This window comes from Schistocerca gregaria, chromosome 3, assembly GCF_023897955.1.
Source record: "Schistocerca gregaria isolate iqSchGreg1 chromosome 3, iqSchGreg1.2, whole genome shotgun sequence".
Classification (NCBI taxonomy): domain Eukaryota; kingdom Metazoa; phylum Arthropoda; class Insecta; order Orthoptera; family Acrididae; genus Schistocerca; species Schistocerca gregaria.
Window position 1 is genome coordinate 849,484,965 of NC_064922.1, and position 23,369 is coordinate 849,508,333.

Here is a 23,369-nt window from a genome sequence, read left to right on the forward strand (position 1 = left end):
CATTTTTCTATATTTTATTCAAGGCAGCATTTTGCAACTATGAATTATTAAACTTATAGTTTGGTATAATCTGTCAGTACCTGCTTTCTTTGGAATTAGAATTATTAATTTTCTCGAAGCCTCCCATTGCCTGCCTTGTTCATAATAAGAATATTGCATTCTTATTGAAGTCCGGGGACATTTCCCCAGTCTCTGATATCTTGCACATAATGACAACTTGTACAGTGATAGTAATGAGTGTCTGGAATTTAAGAAATATCAATCTCTTTTACTTTAAACAGTTTCCTCAATATGTTTTTATTAAATGTGAGTAGTTACGCCTAACAGCAATATTTGACAACAGTGCAGAAGGAATCAGTGTGGAGAACAGGTTGGCTGGTCAGAGGAAGAGCAAGAAATAATAGGATGAGATTGGCAGATGAGCCAAGAAGAAGAAAACTGAAATAAAAAGATTGAGAAAAGCATAGAGAGGGAAAGGGCATGGTGGTGATAAAAGATAAAGCTTTAATTTGTGGCACATTATATAGTGGTTTTCAATAAGAGGCAGATCACAGAGTAAGTTGTCCCATAGCCCTGTGGCTGAAATGGACAAGGAGATGGAGAAAGATTTGGTGTTGTGCAAAGGCAAAACCAAGGTGCTGGATGTAACCGATCTGCTTCTGTAGTTGTGCAATGATGATAAGATTTGATATGTGAGGAGAGATAAAAAAGCAATGAAGTAAACAGTCTCTCTCTCTCTCTCTCTCTCTCTCTCTCTCTCTCTCTCTCTCTCTCTCTCTCTCTCTCTCGTGTGTGAACTCATGCTGCCTACCTGGTTGCAACCAGCCTAACAGCACAGGAAGGACTGCTGTAATCAAACAGCTGAATGACAGACTGGAGCTTTTATGACCAGATGAGACCAGATGACATTGCTGCTGGTAAACCTTTTGGGGTATAAGGTCAAGGTCCACAAAACTCTTCTGTTCTTCCTACCATTTCATCCAGAATCCAGAACTGCCTGGACATATTCAGAGCAAGGATGGAACTCTGAGGCACTCCATAAAGCACATTTTCCATGATGGAGATGACTCAATGACCTTTATTTTTGAGGTAGCAGTTGAATCATACTATTTCACTGTTGAGAAATTCAGCTGTTTCATTTTAATAAGTAATATGTCAGAATCAGCTGTATCAAAAGCCTTGCTGAAATCAAGCAATGTTAAAATGGTCGCTTTGCATCTTTCCATGGAATGTTTGATGTTGTTTGTCACTTCAGTTAATGCAGTTGCTATACTTTGGTGTTTTGGAAGCCTTATTGATATTTGTGATGAATGGTGTAAGTTTTGAGGTAATCTTTTATCTGATTGTGAATAATGAATGTATTTTGAGGTTGTATTTACTATAATATGATCTTTGGTCTTTAGTCATCTGGCGATTTTTGGTTATCATTCTTGGGTAGTGGTTCAATTAAGCTTTGCTTCCACACTGTAGGATATGTACCGATAGTGAGGAAGTGTACGAGAGAAGAGATTCTCATTATTGCTTTTTGTACTGCGTGTGCAGAAACGTGTTTCAAGAAAAGCAAGTCTGTTGAGAAGGTGCTATCTTGTGGCTAGTAATTTGTCACAACTTGATAATTGACTGTGAGAAAAAATATTCAGTTCCTCTACAGATTTTGTCTTTTCTATGCTGAAGCTGCAGTTTTTTCCATAGTGCTGCAGAATTCGACACGCCGCATAAAACAGAGCAGGCATGCCTGATTTTGGCATTGTGCACATTTTACTTCTCTTTGTTTTGCATCTTCCTATATTCTTCATACAGTGCAGGTGTTGTATTTTACTATGTGCAGAATCACACTCATTCACTGTCTGGCATTGTTTGTAGTCAGCTATGGAGCAGGAGCTCTCTTTACTTTGACAGATCATTTGGGGCCAAGTTTGTCATACAATGCAACAGTACTGTGATTTAATTTCCGAACTTTACAGTTTTAACGGTTTGGACGACTTAAAGTATTGAAGTATGTATGCAAACTTCCACTTCTTTTACGAGACAACTTATTTGAGATGTTCGGCCAAACCTCTCTGCTGGTTGGCGCTGCTTAAAACTCTCTTTCATTTCTTCTCCGAAGTATGCTACTAGGTACAGGAATTTCTTAAGACTCTTTCTACTTATGAAAATAAATAGACATACCGAGTTTCATTTGCTTCAATTAACGATGTATATTTTAACTTCTAACATTTTACAAATTCCACACTTCACATGAATAAATACTGTTTCGTAAACCTCTCGTGTCTCCAAGCATTAGAAACAAAGTAAGTTACATATGAGAGAAAGTTGGCTTAAAAACCATGTCCATTCTGAACATGAAGCAGAATACGTGTCTGCTCTTCACCAAGGCTAAGACAAAAGTTTTTAATGATTCTTTTTCAACTGCTCACATTACTATAACAATGATCAAAATACGATTAGAACAGAATAGCATAAACACTCCATGGTCCTTCTGTCCACTTTCACTAAACATCCATGGATCGACCGACAAGTACTTGTTGGTGCAGTTCGACTGCAGCATCTACATTCTGCTCGCGGCTCATTTCCAACCTGTACACACAAACATGTGATGCGCAGTAGGTAGGATTCCACTTTCTCGCACTCATATCTAAAATATCTTGTGTTCGAGAAGGTAGAAGGCTGAGTGGTTCTAGAATTTACGCAGAAATTCTCGAATCACTTCAAAAGTTGAATATCGGCTCATCGCTTATCTTGTAGTAGCTTATATATGCTTATACACATTGTTATCAAAAGTCCTTGATAGAAAACACACACACACACACACACACACACACACACACACACACACACACACACACACAATTCTCTCTCTCTAATCCATATGCCTTTTTAAATATTCATTGACAAGGTCCTACTTTTTCGACTATGCCTGCTGTTTCTCCATCTCAGCTGTCAGCTACAATTTTCCCTTTCTCTCTCTCTCTCTCTCTCTCTCTCTCTCTCTCTCTCTCTCTCTCTCTCTCTGTTACTCTTTCTCTTTCTCTCCCTCCCTGTCACTCCCAATCCACTCAACACAACTCCTCAATGTACTCTGTACCTCTGAAGAAAGATTCGTCCAAAAAGTAACAAAGTTCTGTCGTGTTTATTTGCATGTCAGCAACTGAGTGTCTCAACTATTTGGTGAATTATTGTCTTAAATCTTTATTTGTTTTCCTACCACATTTAATAAGAGTTTGATAAACACAGCCCGAGAAGTAATTTTAATATGTAGCCTACTAGATAATTACTGTCTGAAAACAAATTGCAAATGATGTTCAAGCAAGTGGAGATACTCTGCTTTGGCACATCTGATGATGTCTTGAAAATGAAATGCTAGAAAACTGCTGTATATCTGTTCATTGACAGATGCAAGAATAATCTGGTTAACAGCAATTTGGAAATATAGACAGTTTCTGTTCTTTCAATATTGAAGATCCATACTTGAAATTAGAAAAGAAAGTGGAAATATATCTGAAATTTGAAGAGACAAAACTTGAATGTAAACATAGTTTCAGTTACTGTTTCTCTTTGATATTTCTGTCGAGTAGTGTTCTGAGTAACTTTGAACCATTTTCGACTTTTCTTATCCATTTTCTTTCACTACCTTGACATCTATGTGCATCTTGCATGAATAGAACATATAGCCTTCATGTGGGAAGCACCACCATCCATTTCAAATGTGGAATGACCATCTTCATACTGACTGCAAAGGTATGCTATTGACTTGATGGTACTCAGTCGTCTGAAATTTTTGACCTACCTGAGGGTCAGTTAAGAGACTTCTACAAGTGAAATGAACTCACATGAAGTGGCTAAATTTTAGTTCAAAACTCAATGTCTGTAATGTTGTTTTCGTGATCTTTGGTTTGAAGACTTGTTTGATTCAGCAGTCTATGCCATTCTATTCTGGTACATTACTCTCCATCTCTGTGTAATAACTGCAACCTACATCCATTGAACCTAGTCACTTTATTCGATCTTTGGTCTTGTGGTGGCAGCCAATTAATTATGAGTTAACCACCACCTCTGTGAGGACTAACTTCTTTGACTTACACTCTGTATGCTCTTGTTCAACCATGTTGTGTGTCGTTTTTGTATCCGATGCAATCTTTGTGTAAAAACACTCCATTAATAATGTGTTTATTATTTAATAGTGTGTGTCTAGTATTATTGCGCAGTTCTGCATCACATTGACTTTCCTCAGTTATCATCGCTGGTTATTGTGAGCAATGTTTCCCATGACCAGTGCTTCCTCATGGTATCACACATCAGACGTGTACCAATCTCTACATTTGAGTGCAGTACAGTGTGTCTTCGCAAGTAGGTAAAACACCACTTTCAACTTTGCACTCACCACCCCACACGTTGCCTTCACCTCTGAGTGTTGAGTTCCACCTACGTCTCCTCCCCCTACCCCCCACCCCCACCCCAATCCCATCAAAGGCAGCCATTTTGGACACTTCTAGCTGTAGTGGCTCAGCTTAAGTGAGTGGTGGTCAGACAAGAAGACAAGACCCTGGCTTCTTGACCCCGCATCAGACTTTGCAGCACATGAACATCTACCCCTCCCAACCTGCATCATTGTTTCAGCCTTTGCGCAGTGCCACCACATCCTCTAAGTTTGAGCATTCCAGACTCTTTAATGATATAATGACCATGGTCATTCCTACCATTCTGGTCATGTCACCCACGCCTTCTGCGTTCAGTCCTGCATCTGCCGTGATGTGTTATGTTGCGAAGTGTCTCTACCCCCGCTACTGCTACCAAGATGTTGGCCATCACGCTGTTGTTATGTGCCAGGCATCATACCATTGTCGCAAACCACTGTCACTCCGTCTAGCGTAATGCCCTTGTTTAGTATACAGTTTTGTGCTCCAGTGCTACCTCAGGCCGCCACCTGTGGCCACTTCCGTAAGCTGCCTACCTCAACAAGTAAGATGCCTACCCTCAACAATGATAGCCCTCTCACATGGTTCACTGAAGTGGACTGTTCTCTACATTAGTGGCATCACCAGTGATGATGCGCATTTTGTATGCCTCATTGGACACTCATACGTGCCGACCTGTAACTTATCAGTGATATCATCCTGATCCCAACCCCTCACCCCCAGAGAACTCAACATGAGGCTCATCATCATCAAGCATCTTTCTCACTCACCGGGGAAGCACTCATCCCGTAATTCACGTGGATCAAATCGATTACAGGACACACTCTCAACTCCGGTGTTACCTAGGTGCCCTTGTCGATCCTAACACCATGCCAGACACTGTCTTGTGGACCATTTGGATCATCAAACTTCCACGCAACATCCAGCTGAAGCTCTTATCTTTGTCTACAGAACCATTGGAACTCAGACTGGGTCATGTGGATTGCGTATATTGAGTCTGGTGACATCACCAGCTTTTCACTTCTGCAAGAACAGTTTCTGCTACTAATGTTGGCAGTCCGGCTGTGGATACAGCTGCCCCACCTCCTTGCCCACCCGGACTAGGTCGCGCGAGATCTCATGCGCCACATGACTGAGTTTTGTACCCACCTAGTGGCAGACCAGGTGCACTACCTTCCATTCCACTCCCCACCGTCAACTCTTGATGGCCCCAGTGCAGCACGGCAGCAGACATCGGAACTTCACATCCAGCTCCCCACCCAGCCTACCCCATGTTGATTCCACACAAATTTTGAGGACGCCACTCATAACTGATGTGCTCTGTGTGTAATGGAATACTCAGCTTGAGCCCACGGTAAGCGCCACAACCCAAGCTGCTTCTTCAGGGTGCCACCTCCAAAATCAGTAATCGTACAATGATCATATTGCAACTAGATGCCTCTATGTGCTCGACAGGCTAACCATCACGTGCTTTATGACTGACATTGGTGTGGATGCAAGCGTTATCCTGCTAGCTCTCACTCTGTTGAAAATCCTGCCCTTGCCTGGTACACACTTTGTGGTTAATAATTCAGATATCCTAGCCCATGGCACAGCAGTTGCAGCTCACCCCTAACCTGCAGTTTCCATGAACCTTCCATGTGGCGAATGTTGAGAAACCTGTCCTCGGAATTTACTTCTTTAAGGACTTTGGCCTCTCTGCAGATATCCAGTCTGCTGTGCTGTTGCATCATACTTCTGGCACACACTTACCAGGTTCCTTCGTTCCAGTGGCTGCAGCCCCACATCTGAGTTTTTATACACTCATCCATCCATGATCTGAGTGTATACGTCTGGCAGCCAGCTCCCTCATTGAGCTCTTACTCCAATGTCATGATATTGCTTATCATGCCAGGAACAACACGCTCCGTTGTTTGGTCATGAATGTTTCCGACAACATGACGTTTGCACGTCACAAGCTCGATGCCCCTTCCACCACAGTACTGCCTGCTGTAACTTTGGCCAACGCACCCACTGCCATTCCACCGACTCAACAGGTCAGTGACTCTTCATGTATCAGTGTTGCATGTGATGCTCCCACCCCCTCTTCACACCTCATGGCTATTTCAAATGGACCACAGAAGGTCCTCCCATCCATCACAAGGCAAGGTGTCTGACAGCTAACAAAATGCACCATGCTAAGACCACTGTGCAGGAACCATTAGAAGCAGGTATAGTCCGCCACTCTTCTAGGAACTAGTCTTCACCTATGCAGCTGATGCCTAAGAAAGACAATACCTACAGGTTGCGTGCAGACTACACAAACTGAGAGCACACACTGTCATTGACAATTATCTCATTCTGCACATTCAAGACTTCGCATGGCACATTTGTATTTAGCGTCATAGACTGCCTCAAGGTTTACTATCAAATCTGTATGCACACTGACGACATCCCGAAAAGTGCCACCATTACACCATTTAGTCTATTTGAATATTGTTATACACCTTACAGACTGAAAAATGTTGCCTACGCATGGCAGTGCCTTATTGATACTCTACTTTTCCCGCTGCCATTCTGCTCTGTATATCCCGATGACATCCTTATCTTTTCCTCTTCCATTGAAAAACATGAGAAACACCTGTCACATGTGTTACAAGTCCTCACGAACAATGGTGTCGAAATTAATTATGATGAAACTCAACTTCTCATAGCGTCACCTTCCTTGGTCATGAAGTTACCACCGAGGGCATTCACTGTACTTCTGATCATGTTTCCTTCATCTCCAGCTTGCTGTTACCTGAGACCTGTTGTGATCTTCCCAGGTTCCTGGGTGTTACACCCCATCCTGCCTCACATCAAGCCGTCTCACAGACACCTTAGCAGGCACGAATACTATTGAGTAGAGTGAACTGGTCTGAAGCTGTGTTTTAAGCTTTTGAAAATCTCAAGGTTGCTCTACAATGTGGTCTCACTCACCTACCCCATCGCTGAAGTGCACATCTCTGTTACCACAGACATTAGTGACTCATCTATCAGCACCATGCTTCAGCAACATACAGATGACATCTTAACAGCCTCTCCACTTCTTCTCTAAGAAATTGTTCTCCTCCCAGCACAGATGGTCTGATTTTGACACACAGTTATATGCCATTTACGAGGCAGTGAGATACTTCTGACAAGATATTGAATGTCATGAGTTTACCCTCTTTATGGACTATTGCCCCCTTGCGTATGCACCACTTAAATCTGTTACCGACCTTCCCTCTTGTTGTTTTTGACATATGGACCTCATTTCTCAGTACACTACAGATGTCTGTTATATCAAAGGTGTTGTCAATGTCATCCCGGACTACATGTCAAGAATTAACTCCTTTACTTCACTCCTTGACGTGGACAAGTTGACTCACTTGCAATAACAAGACTCCAATATACAAAATGTGTTACAAGACTCATCTACATCCCTTGTAGTGGAATCCCGACTCCTACTTGGGTCAACCCTTCCAGTGTTGTGTGACACTTCTACCAGCACTACATGTCCCATATTTTCTTCTTCCCAGCGATGCAGTCTTCGATGCTATTCATGACCTGGTCCATCCGGGCATCAAAGCCACCTTTTATTTGCATGCCAAGCGCTTTGTTTGGCTGAACATCAAAAGTGACTGCCACACCTGGGCATACGCGTGCATTCCCTGCCAACGTAACAAGGTCGGTCAACACTCCTCTTGGATGTTTTGACATCCCAAGAGGACATTTTCACCACATATGTCTTGACCTGGTTGGTCCTGTACCTCCCTTGAAAGGTTACAGATTAAGCTCTGCAATCTATGCAGTGTTGCCAAGTTCCATATTACTGCGTACCATCCTCAAAGCACCAGACTCATGGAATGCTGGCATCTCACTCTGAAAACAGCTCTCTTTTGTGTTTGCCTGTGTATGTGCGGATGGATATGTGTGTGTGTGTGTGTGTGTGTGTGTGTGTGTGTGCGAGTGTACACCTGTCCTTTTTTTCCCCTAAGGGAAGTCTTTCCGCTCCCGGGATTGGAATGACTCCTTACCCTCTCCCTTAAAACCCACATCCTTTCGTCTTTCCCTCTCCTTCCTGAAGAAGCAACCGTCGGTTGCGAAAGCTAGTAATTCTGTGTGTGTGTTTGTGTGTTTTGTTCATGTGCCTGTCTGCCGGCGCTTTCCCGCTTGGTAAGTCTTGGAATCTTTGTTTTTAATATATTATTATTTAGTAGTGTTCACTTCTAACTGCGCCATAGTATTGGAATACCACAGTCCTCTTCCACGCCACCACTTCCCTCCGTTATCAGATTAAATATTTATTGATGCCTCAAGATGTGTCCTACAATCTACCCTCTACCCTCTCTTACACCAAGATGTACCGTTGTTTTATTCTCCCTGATTTGATACAGTGCCTGTTTGTTAAGTACCCAATGTACCCATCTAATGTTCATCATTCTTCTCAACGCCACATTTCAAAAGTGTCTATTGTTGCCATATTGTTGATTATGCATAAATCAGTTCCATAAACTGAAAAGACTTGTGCCATTGTCAGTTGGTTGGCTGCCCTTATAGAAAAACTTGTCTACTGCTTTTACCATCTAATTTCATAATCTAGCTCCTGCAGCAGCACCTGAATTTGATTGGACTTTACACCAGTACCCTGATTTTCCTGTAATTGGTATTCATCTTTAATCTCTTTTCAATAGACTATCCATAGTTCAAAAGATCTTCCAAAGTGTTCCCTTCAGTCTTTTCTGTTTGCTGCTTCCCACATTCTCTAGATCAACGAAACAATCAGAAAAGTTCTGAAAGCTAGAGATTGAAACTGTTGTTTCATGTGTACTCTGTGTGAGAAATGCTATTAACAGTTGTTCTAAAATTGTCTATGCAGGGTGTAAAAAAAAGGTCACAGCCCAAATTTCAGAACTCATTCTCCATACAAATAGAAGAAGAAAATATTTACTTGGAGATGAGTCAAGAAACATTTCATTGCTTAGAGAATACTTGACCAAGTATTTTAGAAGATGTGTCTTTATCCATGTAGTGAAACATACTTCCAGCATAATGGAGCTGCTCCTCATTTCAGTGTTAATGCACATTGCCTTCTAGATAATAGATTCCATGACACATGGAGAGGAAGACATGGATCAGTTAACTGGCCTCTAGATTTTACATTTTCCTAAACTAAATCTACTAGACTTTTATTTGGAGGAGGCGGGGGGAGGGGGGGAGTCGATCACTTGAGGGCTCTTGTGTATTGAACCCCGGTGCAAGACCCAAAAAGTCTTCATGGCCATATTGTGAAGGCATATACAGTACTCCAGGGATATATCAGAGTATCCTGGATTCAGCCTCATGGGAGGCTGTTGCTTGTATAAATGTAAGTAGAGGGTATTCTGAGTGTTTAATTTGAGAAAGTGTTTCATATAATGTGCTGCTACATTCTGTTCTTGTGTCTGTTTCTTTAACTCATGTGCTATGAAGAGTTGTAGAGAATTAATTCTAAAGTGGAAATAAAACATTTGCAGATGCGTGCTCCTGCAATATATTTTCTCCTTTTACCTTGAAGGATATCCCTGAAAGTTGTGCCTTATTGTTTTGTTACACCTTGTATATTGCCACAAATATTCTCCCTGTAAAAGTATTGAAATAAATTATTTTCTCTCTTTCTGTTCTTTTTTAATTCAGTTTTAGAATTTAGTTAAAAGGAATACTATGATATTTATGAATCTCGGTTACCTAAAAAAGATCATCCCAGTGAATTGGATATGCAGTTACTGTACAGGAAACATTGATGTTGTGTCTGCAGCACCCCTTGGAGACATATGGCTACGCATTACTATTCTCAGTATCTGGTTACCTTGGAATCCAAATTGTACTGACACTCGTACGCACAAGTGGGGCCTTTGCCGCTGCTACCGTCACCACATGTCGCAAGGCTGTGTCCATTATCATCTCCTTCATGTTCTTTGACAAGCCATTCACATTCCAGTAAGTACACAATATATATAAATTTTGAGAATTCATTGATTACTCTATATAGCACTGTTTTGTGGCAGATATTTGATTTTGCCTCTTTATTCTTTAGATTATATTTTAATTATTATAGATTTATAGCATATAATTTTATAGAATTGTTACAGATGATTGTAATATAATTTCATGTTCTACAAGGGAGAAGTTTGTTAATGTGAGAGATACTAAGTTGCACTGTGATGTTAAACTGTAGCTTCCCCTATAACTTTCTGGATGAGTCAGTTCAAAAGTCAGAAGAAGAGGAGGACATGGCAACTCCAATAGTATGCTGCTTAGTAAAGCACTGTGATGTTATAGCCAGCCTAATGGCAGCTTTACTTTATGTAAAGGAACAAATGCATGTGCAGCATGACCAGGCATGTCACTTGTGCCATCAGTGCACTACGGTATTCAGTCAGCTGAAGATTCTTCGCGAAACCTGAGAATTGCCACAGAGTACTGAATGTCAGAAGTATTGAATATACATGTTTTTACCAGAGTGGTGGACTTATAACAAGATGGGAGGTGTGGTGTCAATGCCAGTAGACAATAGGAAGAGGCAGTGTACTGCGTGACAAAACAAGCAATAGCTTCAGTCTGGCACATCTGTTCATAGTATGTGTTGAAACATTTAACGTTGATTTCATGTTAGTGTATGCATGGAAATGGCTATTTCACTATAGTAGTATTGAGTAATGATAGCACCAAACATATGCTAAGAACTGATAACAGTAGTGTTCTAGTGTATATAAGTGTTGTGAGTAAGAAAGAAGCTGAAACGATGTTGACTAACAACCGAGATATAATCATACTGATTTCTTTTACTTAATAGGACCTGCTTTGTTATACTGGGAAGTGAGTTGCAGCAGAAACAATAGTGAGACTGAACATGCCTCAAGAAAGCTTGACAGAACCTTGACTGTTCTTAGTTTACTTAAATAAGATAGGATCAGCAGCACTATCAGACTGTTCATTGATTATGCTGCTGTCTACAGGAAAGGAAATGCAGCAATAGTTAAGACAAAATTTCAACTTGGTGTAATGAAAGGAAGCTCTCTTTAAATGTGGATAAATGCAAGATAATGCCTACAATGCGGAGAAAGAACCCAATAATATCCTGTGGCAACCCGTGGGGCTACTACCCACTTTGGCAGGCATCTGATACCACTGATACTGCTGCTGCCAAACTGTCACAGTCGTGACTCATATTCTTTTCTGCTGCAGCAGAGTTCGGCTGCCAGAGTGAGCAGTGCTCATTTTGTGATGGTATGGCGTACTGTACCCTCTGACAGAAAAAAAAAATTAGAACAGTGGATTTTGAGTTGTGGTATGATAGAACTTTTGCTGCAGTTGAAGCAATGTAAAACAAATGTTGTATTTACATTTTTAAAATGCTCAGGAAGTGTTAAAAATAACATATTAAGAAGTCTAAATTTCAAAAATATCCCCTGGATGGTCACAGTACTGGAACTCCTTTTTTTTCCTGAGCACAGAGAGAGTATCAGATAACTTTTGTCACACTATTATTTATGTTGCCTGTTACATGTATCTGATTATAAGATCAGTCACAAATATCTAAACCACATCAGACTCTTTAATATGTGGGAGTAATACTAAGAAGTGATATAAAATGTAGGAGACACGTGGAATCAGTAATAGGTAATACAAAGAGAAGAAGTGTTATAGATTGTTGGAAGGATTAAGGTTTAGTTCATTGTGACCAACTGCACCACCATTTGGAATTATTTTTAAATAGGCATGACACAAATGTCAACAGAATTCAGGTAATGATGCTAGGATTGTAACAGGTCAGAGCACCCTCTACAAAATGTAATAGAGATGCTCAGGGAACTTAAAAGGTAATGTAAGAACACTGTGACACTTGTTCTGGAAATTTGTTGGCTAAATTGATAACCAGTTATCTAACGAAGACAGTGCAACATTTATACTTCTACCTTTGTGTATCTTCTACAGAGGTCACGAGATTAAGATGAGAGAGATTAGTGCATGTACACAGGCATTTCTGTTTAAGACTGGCTTGATGCATGTCCCCCACCAATCTATCCTGTGCAGACCTCTTTGTCTGTGCATAACTGTACTACAATCTACGTCCGTCTGAACCTGCTTACTGTAGTCAAGTCTTTGTCTCCCTATACAATTCCTGCATCCCCCTCCACCCCTCCCCTCCACCACCATACCACACACACACACACACACACACACACACACACACACAAGCATTCCTCAGTTACCAAACTGAAGATTTTTTGGTCCCTTCTTTTAGTCAAGTGGTGTGATAAATGTCTTTGATTCTACCCATCTTTTGTAGCACAAATTTTTTCAGAAAATGCTTCCTAACACTTAAATTGCAGGATATAAAAATGTTGTCTCATTTTCAGAAAATGTTTTTCTTACTATTGTAAGTCTACATTTTATATCCTCTGTGGTTCAGCTATTCTAGTTCTCTTGCCTGTTGTCGTATAGCAAAACTCAACTACTTTCAGTTTATTATTTCCTAATCTAATTCCCTCAGTGCTAGCTTTATATAATTTGGCTGCTCTCTGTTACCCCTTGTTGTACTATTGTTGTTTCTATTTTATAACATATTTTCAAGACATATATGTTCTGTTCCACTGATCTTCCAAGTACATTGATGCATCTGACAGAATTACGAAGTCATTGGCAAACCTTAAAGTCTTTATTTTATTTCACTCAACTTTAATTCCCTTTCCTAATTTCTCTTTGCCTTTCTTTACTGCAGTCCCGTCTTGCTCCTTTCTCAATTGTTGCCTACTTTCCATGTCCTTTAACTCTTAAGAGAGACATATACACAGTCACTTCTCTCTTGCTCAATTAGAGTATGAAATAAGCAGAAAATGTCCAATATTAGTACACAGTATCCTTCACCGTGGAGTATGCTTTGGCTTGCAGGGTGTAAACATAAAAAAGTGTGGGTAAAATGTGTTACATACCGACCTTCTTATCTGCTCACCACTCTAGGTGTGCTCCAACCATACAGCGACACACTATTTTGTCTTAACTTGCTTGCTGAACAGGCCAATGGCTTTGCCATGATGGTAACACTGGTTTCCATCAGATCACCAAAGTTAAACACTGTCGAGCTTGGCTAGCATTTGGATTACTATACACATAACTAGGTCTACTTTGAGTCTTCTGGTCAGTTCCACAATGCCACGTCTTGTAGGCGATAACATCTCTATCGGCAAAGCATTCCAGTCCAGGAAGGGAAGCGTTTTCACAACGCACAATGGCTAGGGTAAACCAACCACTCTCAGAATTTCCAGTAGCGACGTCTAGAGTAAAATTAACTCTCCAGCCACGGAAGAATATAGGTCCATTTAATATGCTGAGACCTTTTGTAGGCAAGTACACACATAACATACGAAACTCAGCTGATTTTATCAATAGACTGGGAGCTCTTCATCTTAACAGTGTAGACTTCCTAGTAAGTTTTGATGTGGTCTCACTTTTTACAAGATTTCCTCTTCCAGATTCTTTGACATTGATTGGTAACATGTTTCCTGTTGATGTCACTGCTTTGTTTAGGCACACTCTTTCCTCAAGTTATTTTATGTTTAATCAATAATACTTTGAACAGACATGGTGTCGCCATGGGTAGCCCCCCTGTCTCCCTTGGTGGTCAACCTTTTTATGGAAGATTTTGAGGAGAGAGTGATTGAATCAGCTGCCCTGAAACCAACAGTTTTTTTGGAGGTATGTGGATGATACTTTCATGGTATGGCCTCATGGAGAAGACAAATTAATGGAGTTTCTACATCACCTCAACTCCATTCATAGCAACATCCAGTTTACCATGGAAATAGAGAAAATGGTTGTTTGCCTTTCTTGGATGTCCTGGTTCGAAGGAAGAATGATGGTTCTTTAGGGCATTCAGTTTATCGGAAGCCCACTCATGCTGATCTGTACCTGCAAGCATCGAGTTGCCATCACCCATCGCAAACCATGAGTGTGCTTAAAACGCTTGTTCATAGAGCTCATACTGTCTCAGATCTAGAAGCTCATACTGTCTCAGATCTAGATAGCTTACCTCAAGAACTTGCCCATCTAAAGACAATATTCAGTGCCCATCTAAAGACAATATTCAGTGAAAATGGGTATTTTATCTGGCAGATTAACAGGTCACTAACAGTTTAAACTAAGAATCAGGAAGTGGATAAAGAGAAGAACATGCCGGAACAATCTTTACATTTTCTTCCTTTTGTTAGCAACACTTTGTTTAAAATAGCAAAAATCCTCCGAAAATTTCAGGTAAAAGTGGTTTTCCACCCACCATCGAAGATTGCAGATGTTGCGGGATCAGTAAAGGAAAAACTGTTACTACAAAAGGCCGGAATTTACAAGATACCTTGCCAGTGTGGTATGGCTTATATAGGTAGAAACCACACGCACCATGAAAGAATGCTGCACTGAACATCTTTATCGTTACTCCCACCTTTTGCAGCCAAGCAAGTCCACTATTGATGAACATTGTATTTCTACTGTACATTCAATGGAGTATGAGAAATCAATGATTTTGTCCACAGCAACATCTTTCTGGGACTCCATTATTAAAGAATCCATAGAAATACGTCTGGTGTATAATCTGTTGAACCGTGACAGCGGCTACCAGCTTGACAGTGCATGGAATCCCATCATCTTCATGATTTGCTCAAATCGAAGACGACAGAGTGCGCCGAGGGCCGCGGCAAACAGCAATGTAGAGGGCAACTGACTTCTGCCATTCCACTAGGGAGGGCGCTGCTGGCGGGCAGTGTGGTCTGTCTATCAAGTTTTGGACGCATGCACAGAATAGTTACAGTGCGCTATATATTGCGGAACGAAGGACATTTTCGCCAGTCTGTGACAGCTCACTTGAAGATGACTGGCAGGTGCCCAGTTGAAACATCGTACGAGGTATTGAACGACGACCAGCTGCAAGCCCAAAATTTGTTTGAACAGTCAATTTGCCGAATTTTAAAATTCAAAATAATGAACAGTTCTAAACACCTCATACCATGACAAATGTTTTTATTTTCAAGTGGGTGTGCGCTCATAAACTGAAGGCTGAGTTTATGAAATGGGAGTGGATGAAACCCATCGGCTTTCTCATAGCAACTAATTACCCAGCTGGCATGTGTAGGATCAATTATAATGCCAAAGCGGCTACAGAAAGTACCATAATGTTGCAGGAGCAATGGACAAGAATAACTGCTGGCCGGTAAATGAAGGTCTTCCTGCCGGGGAGAGTGGCAGAGGACACTCCTGTACTGCACAGACGTAATAATAGCTTCAAACAAGCGACTTCCCTCATGTTTCCAGTCAGTAATGGTAATGTATTGGAAGTACATTTGGTAAAGGGATTAGTAAGGTGGTGGTTTTTATGGTCTTTGTCAGAAATTATCCTCCATTTCAGTTACATAGCGGTATTCTTGAATTTTAATTGGGTTTGTCTGTAGGTCTGAAACAATAATCCTGAGAAAGAAGGAAACTATCTGGTTTTGGAAAATAGCAACACTCTTGTAAACATCATATAATAAGCAGCGCTTATGGCATATAGATCACAGTGCGCCACGTTTAGTAGGCTGTGTTTTATTTTTGGACCAGAAGGCAGCAGTAGATCTGCTCTCTATTTTAAGTAACATTCAAATGAATGTAGTGAGCCTATTAATATTTTGTGATTTGTCCAACTTGTTTCCAAAACTTTTTGGGAGACATTCTTAATGTGTTAAAAGGGTGACTGGTGCACCTATGTTGTTTGTAAGTAGTCATCTGGTCACATATCCCTGTGCCATTTATTTAGCTACTCTGTCATTTTCCTTCTGTTTTCATCCCACATATAGCAACTTTCGCTATTTCTCCTTTGTTTTACAGCATTTGATGTTGGGTGATTGTGTGGATCACCGCGAGTGAGTAGGAGTTGGTGAGTGAGTGAATTAGTGGGGAAGTGTGCCCAAGTTTTTACTCTTTTACCCATATTTGTTTGTTTTAATATTTGTAAGGGCACTGATAATCTCGCTGTTGCGCACATGTACACTGCAAAAACATCAACAACAACATCATACGCTCAGCGGTGCAGTCGCTTTTAGAAAACACAGAATGTCATTAAAAGTTATCTAATAACATTAACATTTTTTACACGCTTTAACAATTTCTCTTGATATTAAGCAAGCATGAAGGAAAATTGTGTACACAACCTAGCAGAATGTCATGTTTAGTTTAGTTATGTCATGTTCCGTAGATCATTTTCACGATTATTTCATTAATATAATGTGGAACAAGTCAGATTACAAGATATACAGGGTAGTCCATCTGAAGTTTCGGATGAGATTATCTCGAAAACTATACATCGGGTAGAAATAGTGGGTAAGATAAGTTCATAAGCTCAAAGGGGGACATCAAATGATACTACACGTGACCTCCAGCCCCCGCCCCCTTGGGTGGGGTGGGGGAGCAACTTTTAAATCTTAACTGGGAACATCCATTTTTATTACAGATTTGCATTCTCCATAAAAAGGTAATCAAGTTTTGTCTAAAACATTATTTAAACCATTGACAGATGGCACTGAAATCGAGAAAAAAGTAAAATTGGGGAAGAACTCTGATTTATCTAAAATTATCCGAGAAAGACGCATCATATTGATAAAAAATGTGCACCAATTCTTTCATTATGCCAAATTAAGCTATTTTTGTGCAAAATGTACTGTATCCTACTTTTGGCATTACCCAGGAACAACATGGACGTAGTAGAATGATGTTCCCATGGGGTGCTTCATTAGTGTGAGTCCCCTTGCCTCTCACATGTTGGGGTGCTTCATTAGTGTGTGTCCCCTTGCCTCTCACATGTTGGGGTGCTTCGTTAGTGTGAGTCCCTTACCTCTCACCATTTGGGGTGCTTAATTAATTAAATTAGCCATGAAGAAATTGTTCAAAATTATCCCCATTTGCTTCAATTCATAAAGTCGATCATCTGCGAAAGTTGTCCACAGTTTTGAGCAACACATCGCATGGTATGGCTGCACACGCTCTTCGAATGCGTTGCTCCATATCGTTTCGGGTTGTGGGCTGTCTTTCATGAACAATATTTTTTAAATAACCCCACAAGAAAAAATCAGGATATGTTAGGTCTGGTGAACGTGGAGGCCACTGAATTGGCCCACCACATCCTATCCACCGACCAGGGTACCGTAAATATAAAATGTTCCGCGCATTTTTAGCATAAGGGGGAGCTGCTCCGTCCTGTTCCAACCACATTCGTTGTCTAGTTTCTAAATAACATCTTCCATTACCTCCAAGAAATCATCATGGAGACATTGTAAATAAGATTCCCCAGTAACATTTCAGTCAAAAAATATGGTCCTATCAAGCAACAATTTAAAATTCCACATCAGACCATTAACTGCCATTTGTGTTGACTGTCAACGGGTCTGTGCCAAAGTGGATTGGCAGGGGACCAAAAATGACATTCATGACTGTTTAATTTGCCATTGTTTTTGAATGTGGCTTCATCGGTGAACATAACGTACCAAAAAAAATCATTGTCACTTTCTCATTTCCAAGGTCCATTGGAAGAAATGCACGCATATTTGCATACCTTTTGGCGTTAATGCCTGTGTCAGTGTGATATGATACTCATTATATTTATGTGCCTTCAAAATCCTCAAAACAGTTGATTTCAGTATTCCAGTATGTCTCTGAATCGCACGACTATTAATTTCGGGATCAAGTTGAACATAGGCGAGAACGATAAGGGTAAGAGTGTCATTTTAATCGTATTCGCGATGATGAGGTGGACGGTGTATATGTCCGTTTCGAGCTCGTTGAGTGCAATTTTGATTAATGTTTTTGCTTGGATTTGTCTATTTGGGAAATGATTTGCATACAATTGCGCAGCTTCAGCCTAATTGTTATGGCATTCACCTAAAATTAACATCATATCAACAATCTCTGTAGGAGGATAGTGAACCATGTTTCGCTAAAGAATAATTTACTTTCGTCAGTTGATGTTTACAGTTCACAATCTGAAAGTACAGTGACGTCCAATTGCATTGCACCGACCTTTATACTGAGTCATAGTTCACGGTTTGGCCTCGATAGCACCACAGTCGGGTGAGTAATGCAATTGTGAAGAGTTCCCTAACGAGATTTTAATACCATTCCGCTCCCTCCATCAAAAACTGTGGCAGGTAGGATACATTTTGTACAAAAATAGCTTAGTTTGGCATAATGAAAGAAATGGTGCGCATTTTGTATCGATTTGATGCATCCTTCTCTGATCATTCTGAATAAATTGGAGTTCTTCCCCAATTTTAATGTTTCCCGATTTCAGTGCCATCTGTCAATGGTTTAAAAAAATGTTTCAGACAAAACTTAATGTCTTTTTTTATGGAGAATCTGAATCTGCCATAAAAAATGTGGGTTTCCATTTAAGATTTAAAAGTTGCCCCACCCAAGGGGGCGGAGGCTGGGTGTCACGTGTAGTATCATTTGATGCCCCCCTTTGAGCTTACGAACTTGTCTTACCCACGATTTTTACCCAATGTATAGTTTTCAAGATAATCTCATCCGAAACTTCAGATGGACCACCCTGCCTATACACACATGAATAGTGCTAATATTAATATCACCGAAATTTTTAGTTCTACACATGCAACTACATTTAGAGGTACATTTTTTTTTCTAAGCTTCAATAAGAAGAAGATAGCAATAACCTATGTCCATTATTTAATGGTTCCTCTTTTTAACATCATTAAAGCCCTGTAAATTTATTGTCATATTGTGTTCAAAAATATTAACCAAAATGCACAAATTAGTGTCAAAGAGTTTCCGAAATTTTGGGAATCAACTGAATTTATGATAACCCTGTATATGATGGTGAACATACTAATTTCTCGTTCTTCACAATAGTGAAAATGTATCACAGCATATCTTAGCTAAGTTTTGAATCAATTTAAATAATGTTAGTGCAACAGAAAACTTGTTTATTCAGTTTTATCCATTATTATGAAGAGTTGACATGAATGCAGTGTTTCAAATTTTCGTACTTGTAAATTCCACTTCTATTTGCAACAACTTTATTTTCTGTCACATACTTTCACATTTGTATTCTACAATTTGAGCTGCTCTTGCATTTTCCTGAAAGGTGTGTGTATTTTAGTCTGATATGAGTTAGGTGTCTGATTTCTTCAGTGTAACAAAAGGTGTCGGATGAAATTTCGTTCTATCCCCTCAACTGTACAATTTGTTGCAGATATGCCATTAGGGATGCTCTTGATGGCTGGACCAAAAGCATCTCAATTGGTGGAAGAACTGTTAACAACCCCAAAATTCCTGGTGATACTGTGCTTGTATTAATATTTTAGTTTGGTGACTTTCTGGTGCTGTAAGATACTGTACAACAACGCTTTTAGCCAACAGTGGAGATGAACTAGATGAGCTACTACCAAAAGTAAAGGGCTTTAGTGTATCATATGGGTTAGACATCAATCTCACAAAGCCCAAACTGATGATTATTGATAGAGGAGCACAGGTCCAACTCATAGGTGAACTAAGGGATCTGGAAATTGTGCATTCTTTCATCTATCTTTTGTCCGCCATCTATGACAAAGGTGGTGACAATGAGATAAGAATATAGATCATACTAGGGCAAGTGGCTATGAACAAGCTCGCCAAGGACAGGCAGAACAGAGTGATAATGAACAACACAAAGATCTGGCATGTTGAAGCTGTTATGTCTTCTTTTATGGTGAGAGACAAACAGCTCATTGTTGCATTTGAGCTTTGTTGCTGGTGCAATATGCTGCACATAAAATGGACTGAAAGAAGAACAGATGTGTTCATTATTGAGTGAGGCAGTATTTCAGGTGCCTTTCTCCTTATGTCAACCAAAAAATTCTTTAGATCTTTGGTCATATTATGAGAAGAGATGGAGAAAATTATCATGGAAGGAAAGATTGAGGGCCTGGGACCAAAGGGGAGGGGGACAATGAGTAGATGGGTACCTGAAATAAAGATGATCTTCAGTCTACCTCTTCAGCAGGCTGTAAGAGAAACTGTTAACGGTGTGGGATGCAGGTGCTTGGTTCATGGAGTCACGGCACTCAGTAGTGGCACAATGATTGGTGGTGGTGGTGGTGGTGGTCATGACGAACTCACCATTTTTTATTGCACTTAATGCTTGCATGACAGGTGTCATGCAAGTACATGTTCATGTAGTCCAAATGTAAAATATAAATTTGAGAACCCACTGAATGGTTTGTGTACGGAGTTGTTGATAGACACCTAACCAAGGCTGAGAATATTGGTAGCCTTAGCGTGAATCCTTTTTCAGAGCTATGCATGCTATATATGTTGCTCAAGTTAATGTCAGATCTGTAGACAGCAAACAAGCAGTTGTGTGCCCTTTAAGATTGATATGTGCAGAAATGATGAACAAAGTGCGAAAACAGGAAATCAGCAAAGAGCGATATATGTAACTTGACTCGATGTACTCTTTGAGTTGTTGTAATAAGATTCACTCCATATATGTTGCTCAAGTTAATGTCAGATCTGTCCACCCAACTGTGTAGTGATTTTATTTCAGCAATAAAATACAGAAAAGTTCTGTCAAAAGACAGTGTTCTGAGTTTCTGTAACTAGTACTTCTCCATAACATTAAATCATTTAATTTGGCACATTGAGTGAAGGATGCAGATGAGAGATGCTAAAATAAGAAAGGGGGAGACTAGTTGCATAGCTATGCACACACACACACACACACACACACACACACACACACACACACACACACACATATATATATATATATATATATACAAAACTGCACAGCTGATTGCATTGTGTTACCAGCACTGCAGCTCATCTGGTGTGACGGGTTTTGTCGTATTGGACAGGGAGCGAAGAGGTGGCGAATGGATGGACGGGAGAGGCAACAAACCCAAGGGATAGGAATATGGCACCAGTGAGCTTACTCTAGCCGAAAAGGGGAGTCATGTGCAGCACACAGTGATACGTGTGGAGGAGTGAATTGGAAGGGGAAGGAAGAACTGAGGAAGGGATGCTGCGGAGACGAGGGTGTGTGTGCAGGATGATTGAAGTTAGATTCCTGCGACAGGTAGATGTGGATGCGGGGCAGAGGCTAGCAGAGATTGAGGCGAGAACTGTGTTGTTGGAGGTTATGTTGCAAGGACAACTGCTGAAGTGTTAACATGAGATTCTCCGGAATAACATGTTCAACTATTACCCTCTTAGGGAGCTGAAAGATGCTTGTGAAAGTAGAAAAAGTAATTAAGGTAATTTGTAGACAGCAAACAAGCAGTTGTGTGCCCTTTAAGATTGATATGTGCAGAAATTTGACTCGATGTACTCTTTGAGTTGTTGTAATAAGATTCACTCCATATATGTTGCTCAAGTTAATGTCAGATCTGTCCATCCAACTGTGTAGTGACTTTATTTGAGCAATAAAATACAGAAACGTTCTGTCAAAAGACAGTGTTCTGAGTTTCTGTAACTAGTACTTCTCCATAACATTAAAACATTTAATTTGGCACACTGAGTGAAGGACGCAGATGAGAGATGCTAAAATAAGAAAGCTACAACAGAAAATAAGAAATTTTATTAAATAATATATGATGATCCCTGCAGCAACTGAGATAAACAAGAAAAAAGATGCAGGTGAGCACACATTGTAGTGTCGTTTAATGAAGAGTTATGCTCAAAAGAAGGCATTTGGTGATTTAATGAAAACCACGTAAGTGTGAATGGCACACCATTTGAAATTAAGAAAATCTGTTGACCATAGCAACCTGGTCAACACCCACGATTATTTATGTGTGTGATTAATTTCTTAGAATATAAGGCAGAAGAAACATTACAGTGACAAACGAGAAGATTTTGGGGAGCTGTTTTTGAGCATCTGTGCAGCAGCTACTTATGACAGCATTGGTGACAGTCAAACTATGCAATTGCAGCACAGTTAAGCACCACGGTTCTGTTGTCATTGGCAGAACTGTGTAGCTGCTGTTTCAATGAATTGAGTGAGCTGTGCTGTGTCCCACGTGCAGAATTTATGTAGTACTTCAATTTGTCGAGACGATTTTTGCCAAGATTGTGTGATGGTGTAAATACACTTGGTTTGAGAGGGAAGTGCTATTGAGCGAATTGATTGTTAGTTATACTGTATACCACTGACTACTTGAAGTATGGATACCAATATTTTAGTAGTAGTAGTAGTAGTAGTAGTAGTAGAGAAATTAAAACGATTAGATAAATTAGACGAGATGTACAATAGCATTACTATGCTTCAGTGTCAAGGAGAGAAGCTGCAACAGTCACACAAAATAGCTCCAAAGTAGGTAAACTTTCTAATAACAAAACCTCTTGTTAGACTTATCTAAGAAGTTATATTCTGGGCTAGAGAAATCTTCAACTCATAGATGTGATAGGACAAGTATCCATATCTCAGATACACAACTAAAATTGCTATATTCCCTTTTCTCTGTGAGGTACTGAATAGATTAAACAGGGGGTTTCGAATGCTAGGCATATTTTTTTGATTTAACTAAGGTGTTTGATTGTGTTGATCACAAAATATTGCTCCAGAAGTTGGACCATTACAGAGTACGGGGAGTAGCTCACAATTCGTTCACCTCTTACTTTAGGAACAGAGAGCGAAAGGTCATTATTCACAGTGTTGAGAATGGCTGTGATGTGGGGTCTGGCCAAGCGCGCGTGGGGGGGGGGGGGGGGGGGGGGGAGGGGAGGGGGCCAGGAATCGGTGCTGGGTCCACTCCTGTTTCTTATTTATATAAATGATATGCCCTCTGGTATTATGTGTAACTCTAAAATATTTCTGTTTGCTTATGACGCTAGTTTGGTAGTAAGGGATGTTGTGTGCAACATTGGCTCAGTTTCAAGTTCATGAGATAAGTTCAT

General features: G+C 40.3%; 1 protein-coding gene across 2 annotated transcripts in view; it reads left to right on the forward strand.

The window, feature by feature from the left end:
* Positions 1-23,369, forward strand: part of LOC126354775 (adenosine 3'-phospho 5'-phosphosulfate transporter 2) — a 50,728-nt gene that overhangs the window by 20,195 nt on the left and 7,164 nt on the right. The window contains exons 5-6 of one of the 2 annotated variants that reach the window (XR_007565381.1): positions 10,213-10,394; positions 15,629-15,767. Coding sequence is in view for 1 of the 2 variants with exons in the window: in XM_050004671.1 (XP_049860628.1) it covers positions 10,213-10,394 (182 nt within the window). In the remaining variant the exon portion in view is untranslated. The remainder of the gene's footprint in view (positions 1-10,212; positions 10,395-15,628; positions 15,768-23,369) is intronic. The other variant, XM_050004671.1, reaches the window with a different exon arrangement.